Source organism: Scyliorhinus canicula, chromosome 7 (assembly GCF_902713615.1).
Source record: "Scyliorhinus canicula chromosome 7, sScyCan1.1, whole genome shotgun sequence".
Classification (NCBI taxonomy): domain Eukaryota; kingdom Metazoa; phylum Chordata; class Chondrichthyes; order Carcharhiniformes; family Scyliorhinidae; genus Scyliorhinus; species Scyliorhinus canicula.
Window position 1 is genome coordinate 132,364,405 of NC_052152.1, and position 15,590 is coordinate 132,379,994.

The window sequence follows — 15,590 nt, forward strand, 5'->3', positions numbered from 1 at the left end:
TAGGGGCTTTTCAAAGTAACTTCATTGAAGCGTACTCGTGACAATAAGTTATATTATTATTATTTTATTATTATTATGTGCTGAGCAATACTCTGTTCATGGTACCTTGCTTTAAGTTGATAGCTCAATGCTGATGGTGTAGTCCAGCACAAATTCATCAATTGTTTGGATTTGGGAACTTTCCTCATAATTTGCTTTGTGCCTACTGCATGGGACTGTTTCTATAGGCAAACCTTTGCTTCCTATAGACCTGCACATGCTATTATGTGAAAGGTAATCGGGATGTTAATGCATCTAGGGTGAATAATGGTTTTACTGGTAAGAATTGCTTCTCTTTTTAAAAAAAAAAAATACATTTGGAATACCCTATTAAGGGGCATTTAGCATGGCCAGTCCACCTACCCTGCACATCTTTGTGTTGTGGGATGAGGTCCACGCAGACACTGGGAGAATTTGCAGTGTCCCGGGGCCGGTATTGAACCGGGTCCTCGGCGCTGTGAGGCAAAAGTGCTAACCACTCCACCACCATGCCGTCCCTCGTAGCAATATTAGTATGACAGACAGTACTTCGCCGGTTATGAATTACAAATCGGGAATTAAACAGAAGCAGGAGGATATATTTAATTCCCCAGTATCCCTTTCAAAACTACCCTGGGGTTGCCAGAGGTTTAGACTCTTAGCTGGATCTGGTGAGTGTGCCCTTGACTGGTTGCAGGAGATGTTAACTTTTGTGATGATCTGACTAATTTGTTGACCGTCTGCTGCATGGTTAGTCTGAATTGGTTCGACGACACAGAATGGATGTATTTAAGTTTTTAGCTTCAGTTTGTACACAAGAGTTTCAACACACCATTTATATATGAAAGAGAACAGTCCAACAAAAATGTTCCATTAAAGAATTACTACTCAATGAAAAAGATCCATTTGTGGCTCACTAGGGAAGTTAAAGATAGTGTTGGATTCAAAGAGGATGTTCATAATGTTGTGAAGAATCGTAGCAAGCCTGAGGATTGGTAGAGTGTGAGAATCCAGCAAAGGATGAACAAAATGTTGATCAAGGAAAAAGATAGATGTGACTAAATTAGCCTGGAATATAAAATAGACTGTAAAAGCTTTTACATGGATGCAACAAGAAAAGAGTAGATAAAGTAAATATTAGTTTCCCCTGTCTGTGCTTGCAGAGATGTTGAACAGATATATCTGACTAGATTTTCAAAGGGCCATGGTGCCGGCAGGATTTGAAAATTGTTGTTTGAGGTCATCTCTGGATCCTGACGCTTGTGGGACAATTTGCAATTCTGAAAGGGTCAGCAGGGAACAGGAAACCTGCTTGTTGCCAGTTAATGGCCCATTAAATTCCTAAAAGAGCTTTGATGTGGAGATGCCGGCGTTGGACTGGGGTGAGCACAGTAAGAAGTCTTACAACACCAGGTTAAAGTCCAACAGGTTTGTTTCAAACACGAGCTTTCGGAGCACGGCTCCTTCTTCAGGTGAAGAAGGAGCCATGCTCCGAAAGCTCGTGTTTGAAACAAACCTGTTGGACTTTAACCTGGTGTTGTAAGACTTCTTACTAAAAGAGCTTGTTACGGGGCCTGTATAGTGCAGAATTGCATTTTCAAGCTTTCTAGTTACCTCGGGGCCAAATAATCTTCAACCAGTTTTGCTTTTTTATCTGTTCTTCCAGGATCTACTTGCACCGATGTGAACACTGAGCTGCAATTTTTCTTCCAGCTCCTTTGATGCTGCCTGCGCTCTTTTGCAAAGCAGTGGCTGCCACTTGCCTTTTTCACTGGTAACTCCTGCCTCCTGGAAACACTTAACGTGCTAAACTTGCCTCTTAGCCACTGCGGCCATTTAAATTTAAAAATAGTGTTATGTTATGGGCCAGGGTTTAGAGAACCCCAAAGTGTATCATGGAGTTCACCTGACCCACAACTTTTACTAGATTGTGGTATGGGGAGCACACGGCCCACTCCACAGGTGTGGTGTGGCACAAGTGGAAAAGTATTTTTTAAAGCAAAACAATGTTTATTCTGTGAACTCAGTTAACCTTTTTAAAACATACAGTGAGCATCTTAGCAACCATCAATTCAAATACATCCCCCAAAGAATATAACACTGTAAGTACTCCTTAAATTTTCCTTTTAATATCCATAAGACAAAAGACCGTTTCTAACTCTAAGATCAGATTTAAATTCACTACTGAGAGCAGTTATCACTCTGAATTCACCAAATGATCAAGTGATAGTCTTTAGATGACAGAGAGATCGAAATTACACCTTCTTTGGCTGGCTTCAGCTCCAACACTAAAACGAAACCAAAAGGCACAGACACACCTAAGCTTTTCCACGGTGGCATTGTGGATAGCACAATCGCTTCACAGCTCCAGGGTCCCAGGCTCGATCCCGGCTTGGGTCAGTGTCTGTGTGGAGTCTGCACATCCTCCCCGTGTGTGCGTGGGTTTCCTCCGGGTGCTCCGGTTTCCTCACACAGTCCAAAGATGTGCAGGTTAGGTGGATTGGCCATGATAAATTGCCCTTAGTGTTGGGTGGGGTTACTGGGTTATGGGGATAGGGTGAAGGTGTTAACCTTGGGTAGGGTGCTCTTTACAAGAGCTGGGGCAGACTCGATGGGCCGATTAGCCTCCTTCTGCACTGTAAATTCTATGAAAAAAAGCAAAACAAAAAAGATGAGCCAGAGCTCCGCTCCACCCACACTCTGACATCACTGCAGCCATGTGAGCAGACAAACATTTCTTAAAGTGACAATCCCATGACAGTTACACTAGCAACATTGAGGCACTGGATCGGGAGCCTAAATTTATCTGTGCTGATTTCCCGACCTTGCTTTGAAAATGCTGCCCTTCATTTCAGTCTCCACAGTCTAAGACATGTATTATATACCAGATATTGTGGGTAACTCTGCGTCTGATAGGAGTGGGAAACTTAAAAGTAATGAATATTGGCAGAGAAATTTAGTACAGAAATTTATGGGATGAAACACAGCGAATCCCCAGGACCTGATAGCCTACATCCTCATTCTGAAAGAAGTGGCTGCAGCGATAATGCACTGGCTATGACTTTTCAACAGTCTCTAGATTCTAGAATGTTCCTGGCGGATTGGGAATTAGTACATGTGATGCAGCTGTTTAAGAAAGGTGGGAGGGGTGAAAGTGGGGATCTATCAGGCCAAATTAGCTGGACATCAGTTGTTGAAAAATGAAAATATCTAGATGCATTTGTAAATAATTGTATGACCGGACCATATAGTTTTGCAAAAGGGTTTGACAAAATTATCATTTTTTTTTGTGGATGTAGTAAGTAGGGTGAATAAAGGAAGCCCATAAAAGTAATACACTTCTATTTCCAAAAGTATTCAATAAGGTGCCACAAAGGGCACATGTGCAAAATGGGGGCTCAGAGGGTATGAAGGATTTGTTAATGGTTAGGAAGTTGGGATAAACAGGCAGAGTGTTGAGAATATGCAATTGTCTGTTCCAGAGTTTGTGGTTACTCTGTCATTGAGTATATTCAAGGCTGGGGTAGATAAATTTTTGATTATCCAGCAAATCGAAGGTCTGCAGAGTCGACCACAATTCAAACGCAGTTAAGTGGCCGCAGCTGTACCTGGTTTGAAAATGTGAGGCAGGATCAATTTGCAGAATATTTTTCCTTTAAATTTTAATGTTTCACATTTGTACTCCTTTCTCATTCTTAGGTTAGAAAAACAAGTCAGGCAGCCCTGCTGGTATTGCTGGAACAGGAGCTGATCGACAGGACTGACGTGGAGGTGAAGGTCTGCCCTGTTCTTCTGGATCTCACAGCTCCTGACAGTGATGATGACTACAAGATTGAAGCCGTGGCAGTGAGTAGCTGGAATGTTGTCCTGGAACTCCCGTTGTTGAAACTGAAATGTGCCTCATACCTGCCAAGCAATTGTTCCTGAGCATGTGGGCTTGTGAAGCATTTAGAGACTCAACATTTTGTTTCCAACCCATCCTTCCATCCAGTAATTGAACTCATTTTCCACTGTGTTTATAAATTAAATTACAAAAGCTGGTCAAATCTGTTAGAAATCATGTGGGCTTTTGGTAATGCATTCTGCCACAGTAGAGCAAAGTTTGGGGGAGTACTTTTTGTTAAAAGATTCTCATTCCTTTTTATAGACTAAAATGATCATCCTCACCAAATATAGATTTTGGGTCACTTGGTTTACAGACCCTTGGGGGTTAAGGTCATTGTCTCCCTGGTTCAGTGATGCTAATTGCCATGCAAACCCCAGAGAAGCCCTATTACAAGTGAAAATGATAGCAGAGTGGTATTGTTACTGGATTGATAAACCAGAGGGCTGGACTAATCCTCTGGAGATGAGTTCAAATCCCATCACATCAGCTGTGGGAGTTTAAATCCGATTGCTTAAGTGAATCTGAAATAAAAAGCTAGTCCCAGTAATGGTGACTATAAAACTGCTTGATTGTCGTCAAGTCCAATCTGGTTCACTATTATCTTTTAGAAAATGGATTAGAATAGGGGAAGAAACCTACTTGATGTTCCTCACCAATCTACTAGTATTGATAGTTTTGGTAGGAGGTCAACACAGCGGCGCAGTGATTAGAACTACTGCCTCACAGCGCTGAGGACCCATGATCGATCCTGGCCCTGTGTCTGTGTGGGTCTCACCCCCACAACCCAAAGAGATGTCCAGGATAGGTGAATTGGCCACGCTAAATTGACCATCAGCAACAGCAGGATTGTACTCCATCAGAATCTGTAACATCATGGCATGTCGCCCACTCTACCATTAACATCAAGAGACTAACCCTGGTTCAATATAGAGTGTAGGAGAGCATGTCAGGGCAATCAACCTGGAAACTCCTAACCTGTGCGCAGTAGTCAGATTTGAGCAATACAACAACCAGAGGATCTTTTCGAAGCTCTGCTGTCCTGCCAAGTCCATTCATGAACAATAGTGGACAGTTCAGCAACTTGCTGGAATAGGAGGCTCCTTGAACATCCTCTTCAACCAGGTTTAGCTGCTTCATCGTCAAAAACCTTAAGTGGGGATGTTTATTGGTGATTGTGCAGTATTCAGTGTCATTCGCAACTCCTCAGACACTGAAGCAGTCATCAAGACTTGATAGGTTTCGGCAGGTGCGGATAAGTGACTGGTAACATTTCTGCCACAGAAGTGCCAATCTCCGTGAGAAACTATAACCATTTCCCCATGATATTCAACAGCATTACCATCACTGAATTCCCTCTATCAATTTCCTGAGGGTTACCACTGTCCCAAAATTGAACTGGGCCATCCATATAAATATTTTGCTACAAGAGCAGATCAGAGACTTGGAATTCTGCAGCAAATGACTTGACGGCAAACTCCCCAAAGCCTGTCCACCATCTACTAAGGCTCAAGTCAAGAGTATGATGGAATACTTGCCTGGATGAATGCATCTCCATCAACACTGGAGAAGCTTGACACCATCCAGGACAAAGTCATCTGCTTGTTTTGTACCTCATCCACCATTTTAAACATTCAATCCCTCCATCACCAGTGGACAGTGACAGCAGTGTGTGTCATCTACAAGACTTACAGAACAGATCACTGAACATTTGGAATTAGGAAGCAAAATACTGTGGATGCTGGAAATGCTCAGCAGGTCGGGCAGCATCTGTGGAGAGAGAGAAAAACAGATGCAACTTTTTGGTTCTATGAAAGTTCATCGATCTGAACATTAACTCTGTTTCTCTCCTCTGTGCCTAACTTATTCAAATATTTTCTAGCATGTTCTTTTTTCATAATAATAATCTTTATTGTCACCAGTAGGCATACATGAATACTGCAATTAAATTGGTGTGAAAAGTCCCTAGTCGCCTGTTCGGTTACTTGGAGGGAGACTTCAGAATGTCCAAATTACGGGTTAGCACTGCTGCCTCATGGTGCGGAGGTCCCAGGTTCGATCTCGGCTCTGGTTCACTGTGTGGAGTTTGCACGTTCTCCCTGTGTTTATGTGGGTTTCGCCCCCACAACTCAAAAATGTGCATGGCGGGTGGATTGGCCATGCAAAATTGCCCCTTAATTGAAAAAAAAATGAATTGGGTACTCTAAATTTATAAACGGAAATAAAAAAAAAAGAATGTCCAAATTACCTAACAGCACGTCTTTCGGGACTTGTGGGAGGAAACCCACGCAGACACAGGGAGAAAGAGCAGACTCCGCACATACAGTGGCCCAAGCCGGGAATTGAAGCTGGGACCCTGGCGCTGTGAAGCAACAGTGCTAACCACTGTGCCATTGTGCCACCCATTGTTACTGGAGTTTGAGTTGTGGCTGTTTGAAGACCCACTGCTATATTTGGTAGTATGAATTCGAGGGTACCCACTTTATGCAACTAGAATTATTCACTGCCTGTTTTTTTCCCCAGTGTATGTGTTCGCTATTGGCTGTGTCCTGTGGGTTTTTTTGTTGATGGTGACTCTTTCTCTTGCCTCAGATAATTTGCAAAATGGCCTCCATCTTGACTGGTGAAATAACTGAGCGATTGCTGCTATTTCGATTCTGTGAGCTGTGCAGTGATGGAAAGCTGTTCCATGTTCGTAAGGTAAATGAAATTAAAAGATCACTATTTTCCTCAAATGGACTAGATTGCACAGTTGTTTGAATCGGTCTTGTCTCTTACTTTAACTTGTTGTCCAGTTTAACTGCTAACCTACAAAAACACTTAGTTTCTGAAATGTCACCTGGAAATGTACTGAAGGCTTGTCAGTATTTGAGGAAAGATAAGTTAACACATTTTGGGAGAAGAACGCTTTCGCCTGAACTCAACAGCGATTGCTGCAAATCAGTCACCACAAGGTTTTTTTTAAGGCCCCAATTGATATTTTGTGAAGACAAACTCTGCACTAAATGTAGCTTTGAATCTGTTAATTAAATCTTATTTGTGTACACAATCCATTTTGATGGAATTCTTGGCTTGCTGTGCAATATAATCCCTTTTGTTTTTCAAACCTCTTCAAGGTGTGCGCAACTAATTTTGGAGATATCTGTAATACAGTTGGCCAGGAAGCAACTGAGAAATACCTGGTATGTGAACGACTTCTTCCATTTTTCATACTGGCACCAGTATTTGTGAATTATTACTTCCATTCCTATCACTTTGACCAGTGAACACAAGCAAGCACAAACATTTATCAAGGCTGGATTTGTGTAATGTCACTTTGGTTCCTTCGTACTGTAGCAGTCTTGTTTGTGAATCAGAGAATTGCAAGTTAAGCCCCATTTCAGGATTTAAGCTTGTTTTAGGCTGATACTTCAGTGTAGCACTGTAGAGTTATTATATTAACGGGTGCCATCCCTCAGCCCAGCACTTCTGCGACTAGATCGATGTTCAGTCATTTTTCAAATGTGACACCTTGCTGTGTGGGATAATTGCCGCACAAATAGTTGCACCTCCGAATAATCCATTGCACTTTTAAATATCTGGTGCACTTTGGAATTTTGCTGCTAAACTCTATTAGAGTCTGTGTAAATTTGTGGCCTTTTGAACTCTTAAAGAGATGCTTACTTGTGTATTGAAAGAAGATGATTCATAATTTAGATACCTTTTGAAGTTTAGAATTATTGACTGGTTCAGCTGTTCCTTAGAGGTATTTCTCTGCTTTTAGTTAATTTTGCCTACAAAATACCCCAGAGTCCCAGTTGTATTGAGAATATTGGCTAGCAGTTTCTAAGCTCCCTCTGTTCTCTGATGTTTGAAGTCTTTCTCACAAAATTGTACTTGATTTCAGATCCCCAGGTTCTTCCAGCTGTGCTCGGACAATGTCTGGGGCATTCGGAAAGCGTGTGCAGAATGCTTCATGGCAGTTTCCTGCTCGGTTTCTCCTGAGGTCCGCAGGACTAAACTCTCCCCACTTTTCATTAATCTCATCAGTGACCCTTCCAGATGGGTAAGGACCGCAGCAGGCAGACTTAATATGTGTGGTTTTAGAGAGCAGTGCTAGAAAGAGATTTTAACAGGTAGCTTTCTGAAGCTCCTTGAGACCTAGTGAGCCTTTTTGTTCTGATATATCTTAAATTGCATGTTTGCTTTATAAGCTGCATATAACCTGCTATTGCCATATCATGCATCCAGTTTGAGGGAGATCAATGGGCGACTTTGGGCTCTTGTACAGACATTTACAAATTACTAATTGGGTTAAGTCCATGTACTTTATAGCGGTGGCAATTTAGAAGATCCTTCTCCTGTATGTGACTATTCCTTCATTAAACCTGAAGAACTCTGAAGAGCCTCACATGGGCACGGTGATCTTGGTCGTAGATTGGTTAAGTGAGCCTGCAAAGAATTTTTCCTCAGTGCATTTCGGCTCTGCAACAAAATTGATTTAGCTGGGTTTGTGGTTCCAAGATGTGCGTGGCAATTGACGTGTAACCTACGCATGTAATTGTAAACTTCAGCTTCTAAATCTGAAGACTGCACTAACAAAATGATATCCGTTTACTGAAACTTTGTTGACCCTGCCAGGTCCGCCAAGCTGCGTTCCAGTCTCTAGGTCCATTTATCTCCACTTTTGCCAACCCATCTAGTGCTGGCCTGTATATCAAGGAGGATGGTACACTGAGCATTAGACAGCTGGACAATAGCGGTGCAGATGTCAGGTATGCATGCAGATCAGACAGTACTTAAATTGTGGCTTTAGGTGGGTAGATTGCTCATGCTTGCTTGCTGCTTCTGCAGAAAGCTGTACTCTGAATAACTATTTCCCATGCAGAAGAGGACTATGGCCAAACCAAATTCACTCAAAATCATTGTTGTTTAAGTTTTTATTTTTGCCAAACTCAATGTAATCACCCTTTTGGAAAATCTTCATTATATAATCCTAAAGCTATTTTCTTCCTTCAAGACAGGTATACAAATACTTAATGAAACCAGAGTGCTTTTTGAATAGTAAGAAATTGTCTTTAGAGACAACGTAATTTGTATCACCGATTTCTCCTTTCCCTTTCCCTTTCCCACTGCGAGGACTCAGCCACCAGGGTACAAGAGAATAGCTTTTCTACTTGTGGCACTGCTCCCTCAAAGTAATGTGGTGGATCATGAGTTATGTGGCAAGGTAGGAGGCAGGAGTTGTGTTCCACTCTTCTGCTGTGCAGTACACGCGATTCCTAATTGTACTCGCATGTGTCTCCGACACAAACTTGTTGAACAAATTGGATATTCAGGACTGTGTTCCATGACCTTCTGTTAATATAGTTCATATTAAAGTAGCACTGTTTTAAAGTAATGCATGTCTCCCCCCCCCCCCCCCCCCCCCCCCTAGCTTTCCTCCCTCCCTCCCCATTCTTTCTTTGCTCCTTCCTTCGCCACTCGCTTCCCTCCTTCCCAACTCGCTTTCCTCCTTCCCTTCTGCCCGACTTGCTTTCCTCCTTCCCTTCTGCCCGACTCGCTTTCCTCCCTCCCTCCCTCTCCACTCTCTTCCCTCCCTCCCCACTCCCTTTCCTTCCTCCCTCCCTTTCCACTCGCTTTCCTCCTCCCTCCCTCGTTTTCCACTCTCCGTTCTCCACTTCTCTTCTCCCCACCCCCACCACTTTCCCCACAAACTGCAGGATATGATTTTCTCTGTCTCTACTCTCAAGCCCCCAAACCTCTGGTGTGAGTTAGATGTTTTTACATGAACAAATTTAATACTTAATAATGGAAAGTTGAACATATCAGAAAAGGCTGGAAGCGCGGAGTACATCTTTCAGCATCTGACAAGACAAGAGACAGATATCAGAATTCTGCAAGGGGCTCCTGACCCAGTTTGACTCTTGTTTTTGTTTTCAGGTGATAGCATTTTCTGTTTAGCTGCCTGATCTCAATACGTTGGCCATGAGTAGCAAGAAAAGCTCATAACAAACTTTTTAAATTCAATCTAGTGAGAATCCGTAAGACAGGCTCGAAGACTTCAGCCTTTTTGTGTGTGTTTCAGTTTTTTGAGATTGAGAGTCATGGGATGAAGTTTATAATGTCCTCCATGTTATGGATAACATATCAATTCTCTGAGTAGATGTCTATATTTGTTGCAAAGGGCGATGACCACTAGTGATACGGTTACTGGCATGCAGCTAAATATTTATGCTATGCAGTGTAGAAGGAAAAATAATTTGGATCTATTTTAACCAGCTTTACCCTCTCTGGATCTTGCACTTGCTAGTGAAAAGGTTTTTTGGATCTTTTGTGTTTCCAAGTAAGATTAGAGCAGAGGATTTCTAATCTTCTATTGCGAGCTATTTTGGTTACTGTATGATTTTTTTTTAAGACTAGTTTCGGCTGCTATAGCAGCATTTTCTTTGACCAGTTGATGCTGTATTTCTAAAGTAAGGGCAAATGTTTCCAGTAGCGTTTGGGATGTTTCCTTCTTTGCGTGGATTTGGCAGAAATATGCCATCATTTGCAAGGAATCTCGTACATTAGTTTGAAAAGTAATGGATTGATGAGGGTGGGAGAACCAAAACGATTTACCCGTTGGCTGCCATTCTGCTGTACAATATGGAGTGATGGGGCACAGAAAGAGGATTACCTTCCATGAAAACACCTGAATCAAACTAAGAGTAAAAATTATTCTTCAGATCTGAATCGGCAATATTCTCTTCACAGCAGCTATTTCTGTTAAAATTCATTATCTCTGTAAACGAGAAGTTTGATTTGTTTTAATATGGAAGAAATCCTTGTTTCATTTAATCCAGCTCCATGTCTTTTCTCCTGCATAGAGTTTGCCACATCTTGAGGCTGTACATGGAACATGATCCATCTGTGTCAGTAAATATATCTGATAGCCATGACTCTGATGAGAAGCATTGGTTCTAGTTATACCATGTCTGTTCCCTTCTCTCTTTCGTGCCTTACAGTTTGCGTTTGACATTCTGCCTATCCCTGAAGAAAAGGCATTATTGTATCACCAGGTAGAAATTGGGAGCTGTGTGATCTGCAGCTACTAATAGTTTTAAGCCAGACTGTTGGTGTGTGTGTGTGTGTGTGTGTGTATTTTTATTTGAAATACTTTCATTCATTTGGTGTACCACATATCTTTTCATTTCAGCAGTTCCTCTGGAGATTTGTCTGAAATTCAGAACCAAGGCACTTTACAGAATCCCACTTCATTGAGGAAGGTGGAATCGAGCTGTGGCAAAAGCTCACCTCAGCCGGGCCAGACATCTGAAAACGACGGGGACTTTCAACCAAGCTTGAACTGTGGCGGACATGAGGATCAGATGAAGATATCACCGGCTGAGCCTTTAAACAGTACTGACCCTTCCCCTGTATCGAGTGACCAGGTGGCTATGGACCATGCAGAAACAAAAAGCAAATGTGCTTCTACAGCTGATTGTTTAGATGTTGCAATTACAAGAGAAGCTGGGAAGATTTGTACCACTTCCACTTCTGTGAATTTGGAGCTCTCTGGAGATTTGTTTAACTCATTTGTTTACTGGCGGCAGCCTCTGCCTGACATCAATTTTGACTTGGAGCTACTCCAGTTGGTGGTCAAAGAGGACCAGCGAGAGCAGATGGCCCGTTCCAGGTCAGGGCCGCTAACCGAAGGCTTTGCGAGGAACAGTGAACTGGAGAAGGTTCTGGAAAGTTTGCAGGCTCACTTGGATGACCCTGATGTCCAAGGTATTGTTATTATAAAGGCTTCAGTAATTTGTTCACCGTCTGGCATGTCACGGACCAGGTTAACAGCTTTAGTTAAAACTGCAAGAACACTTCTAGTGTGAAAGTGTGCAGCACTGTTTTTAATGTAAAGGAAACAGCATGTTTAGTTTTGAGCTGTACTTTCACAAACCATGGGTGGAATTCTCTGATTGCCGACGCTGAAATCGCGTTCAGCGATCGGCCGGAGAATCCCCGTTTGCGACACCGCTTTTACAATGCATGCCAAAGGGATGACCTCAGGACGTTATCTGAGGCCCACCCTCTGCTCTGCCCCCGATGGGCCGAGTTCCCGACGGCAAGGAACACTTATGGTATTTTTTCTGTGGACCCCGCGTGTTGACTGTTTTCAACGTCGCCATAATCGGGCTGGCCGGGGGTGGGCTTCGGCGAGGGCTGGGGAACTGGTGGGGGGTTGTTCGGAGGTGGCAAGGGGGGTTACTGGGGATCATTATTTGGCAGGCCTAGTCTACGCACGGCCACAGACCCAGCCATTCTCCAGCTGTTTTTAGTGTGGGAGCCAGGAGCTTTACCCGGCGTGGCTGCAAGCTCCCCATCGTGCCGGAATTGGTGCAGCTGTGGCGTGTTTTCTGGCATAAAATGGCACTGTTCCCACGCCGGCGTCAGCACTTAGTCTGGAAATCGGAGAATCCAACCCCATTTATGTCATTTCCATCCAATGTCCTAGTTTAATACAAAAGATTGAGACAAGAGATAAGCTGCGAGGATCAAATTCCTTCATGGTCTTTTCATTCTGTATTATTTTTGAATAAGGTTTGGGCTGATTTATGAATGACCTGCAGGTTACAAAACCACACCCCATGAAATCCGTTATCACAATACAAGTATAAATTATTCGCTCTAGCCATGTTTTTCATAATGGTGTCATTTGCTCAAATATAACTTGGAGAAACATTGCACAGTCTATATTGATAAGGGTAGAGGGACTTCTCAAATGGCTTATTGATTCTAATCTCTCTTTAATGCAAGATGCATATTATCTCATGCTTACCAGTGCTCTCCAGAAGAAAGAATCATCCAAAATATCCCACAAAAAACTGGTTACTCTTTACACTGTGCTATTCATTTGAGTACTATCTCCCTATTTTAACAGTGCCATCCATTTGTAATTTTTTCCTTTCAAGTTGTTTTCCTTCTGCCAAGTGATTTCTATGATGGAGTTCCTGCATCCTGCACTTAAAGTAATTTGCACCTATTTTGCTACTTCTACTTAATGTACTGCTTCAGAGAACGTTTCTTTCTGACCCCCTTCCCACCCTGCCTGACTCTGAATAACTCACATATTTTACTTCCTCCTTCCTTCCTTGTCTCTAGTTGCTGACTTGTTTTGTAGACTTTCAGTCCCTTGTCTAAGTGGCCAGTCCAACATCATATATATATATATAGGTTCTTGGATTATGCGGGGCATCTCCGTCACAGGTGACCGACCTTATTATTTTAATGTTCATAAGCATGCCCTTTCCAGAGAGATTATGGGTCACTCAATTGCATTGGGGACCGGAATAACCGTCCCATTTTTCTCATTCCTCAGAAAAATGGCACCGAGACTAAATGTAACTCTTCACCTGAGATCAGTGAGTTTGGCACTGTTCAGGAAATGCATGTGCAACCAAACTGAATTTGAATGGCTGCACAAGCACTAAATTCTCAACGTGTTTGCTTAATGTTCTGCTGGAGTTTGTCACGTGTTATCAGCTGTTGGGTACAGATTAGGAAACAGTTCTGGGGCTTTTTTAACCTCATTGTTGTAATGATGAACAGCATGTACATATCTGCATACTGACAGAAACTGCTCTCTTTATTTTCATTCTGTTTGTCCACATTGACTTGTTTTGCCAGTCTCTCTGTACCCGCCCATGGAATTTTTCAAGAAAAGGTTCTTCACCCTACCTAGCCCCATACAAAATTGGTTCATATGAAATGTAACGTTGAAATGGAACAGGGAAACTGAAAGGTCTGAAGGTGGATAAATCACCTGGACCAGATTGACTACACCCAGGGTTCTAAAAGAGATAGCTGAGGAGATTGTGGAGGCATTGGTGGTGATCTTTCAGGCATCACTGGAAGCAGGGAGGATTGGAAAGTGGCTAATGTAACACCGCTGTTGAAGAAGGGGGGGAGGCAGAGGGTGGGAAATTATAGGCCGGTTAACCTGACTTTGGTCTTTGGTAAGATTTTAGACTTTGTTATTAAAGATGAGATCGCAAAGTACTTGCAAGTGCATGGTAAAATAGGACTGAGTCAGCACGGCTTCGTCAAGGGGAGGTCATGTCTGACAAATCTGTTAAGAGTTCTTTGAAGAAGTAACAAGGAGGTTAAACAAAGGAGAACCAGTGGGCGTGATTTATTTAGATTTCCAGAAGGCCTTTGACAAGGTGCCGGATAGGGGACTGTTAAATAAGTTAGAGTCCATGGTGTTAAGGGTAAGATCCTAGCATGGATAGAGGATTGGCTGACTGACAAAAGGCAGAGAGTGGGAATAAAGGGGTCTTTTTCAGGATGGCAGCCGGTGACTAGTGATGTGCCTTCGGTGTCGGTGCTGGCACCACAACTTTTCACAATATACATTAATGATGTGGAAGAAAGAACTGAAGGCACTGTTGCTACGTTTGCAGACAATACAAAAATCTGTAGAGGGACAGGTGGTATTGAGGAAGCAGGCAGGCTTCAGAAGAACTTGGACAGGCTAGGAGAGTGGGCAAAGAAGTGGCAGATAGAATACAATGTTGAAAAGTGTGAGGTTATGCACTTTGGAAGGAGAAATGGAGGCATAGACTATTTTCTAAATGGGGAAATACTTCGGAAAGCAGAAACACAAAGGAACTTGGGAGTCATTGTTTACGATTCTCTGAGGTTAACCTGAGGTTCAGTCGGCAGTTAGGAAGGCAAATGCAATGTTAGCATTCGTGTCGAGAAGGTTAGAGTACAAGACCAGGGATTTACTTCTGAGGCTATATAAGGCTCTGGTCAGAACCCATTTGGAGTATTGTGAGCAGTTTTGGGCCCCATAGCTAAGGGAGGGTGTGCTGGCCTTGAAAAGGATCCAGAGTAGATTCACAAGAATGATCCCTGGAATGAAGAGCTTGTCCTATGAGGATACTTTCTCCCGTGTCTGGCAACCTGTGAAGCTTTTTGTTTTTTTCTTGATGACATTTATCTACTTGGGCTAGGGCTCCCAATTTAGATGTTTATTGCAACAAGTGGGGACTGGGGAAACCGTTCAACTGATGACTCGCTGGCATCCTTGCTGACCTCGGAACTCAACTCAAACCTGGCCATGGGGCCATTGTGACATGACTGTGTAATCCTGCTTTACTTAGCTGTTTGGAACATGCCACTTTGCGTAACAGTTTTCAATTCGAGTGGATTACCTGACTCAGGAGAACAGCTGATGTCATGAAGCTTGGTTGTGAGAATACCTGACTCATTCCACTCCCTATAACCAGGCCAACTCTGGAGACTTTAGAATTGGTCTCCAAAAATAGGTGAGGGCAGGTAACTACTCTCCTCCATGTTAAAGAGTCAAAAGCATATTATTAGGTTTGCAACGTACATTTTTTACTGAGGAAGACTCATGTACCAATCAGCATAGTCCACTCCATTGTAAAAGCCCTGGGTGTTCTTTAGCCATGTAAGTTCTGCTTCTTGGAAGACATGAAAAACAAGGCCATTCAGTCCCTCCAGTTTGTTATTGACATTTAATTAGATATGGCTGATCTGTATGTGTACTCCATTATCCCTCACCAAAAAAATGTATTAATCTCAGCTTTGAAATGTTCAATTGACTGAGTCTCAACAGTTTTTTTTGAGAGAGAAATTCAGATTTCCGCTACTCTTTTGTGTGAAGTGCTTCCTGACAGCAGTCTTGAATTAGCTTTGC

At 42.7% G+C, this 15,590-nt stretch overlaps 1 protein-coding gene across 2 annotated transcripts in view; it reads left to right on the forward strand.

Annotated features, from left to right (window-relative positions):
- Positions 1-15,590, forward strand: part of ppp4r1l (protein phosphatase 4, regulatory subunit 1-like) — a 95,217-nt gene that overhangs the window by 39,857 nt on the left and 39,770 nt on the right. The window contains exons 6-11 of one of the 2 annotated variants that reach the window (XM_038802958.1): positions 3,718-3,864; positions 6,494-6,601; positions 7,018-7,083; positions 7,788-7,946; positions 8,522-8,655; positions 11,079-11,653. In XM_038802958.1, coding sequence (XP_038658886.1) covers positions 3,718-3,864; positions 6,494-6,601; positions 7,018-7,083; positions 7,788-7,946; positions 8,522-8,655; positions 11,079-11,653 — 1,189 coding nt within the window. The remainder of the gene's footprint in view (positions 1-3,717; positions 3,865-6,493; positions 6,602-7,017; positions 7,084-7,787; positions 7,947-8,521; positions 8,656-11,078; positions 11,654-15,590) is intronic. The other variant, XM_038802959.1, reaches the window with a different exon arrangement.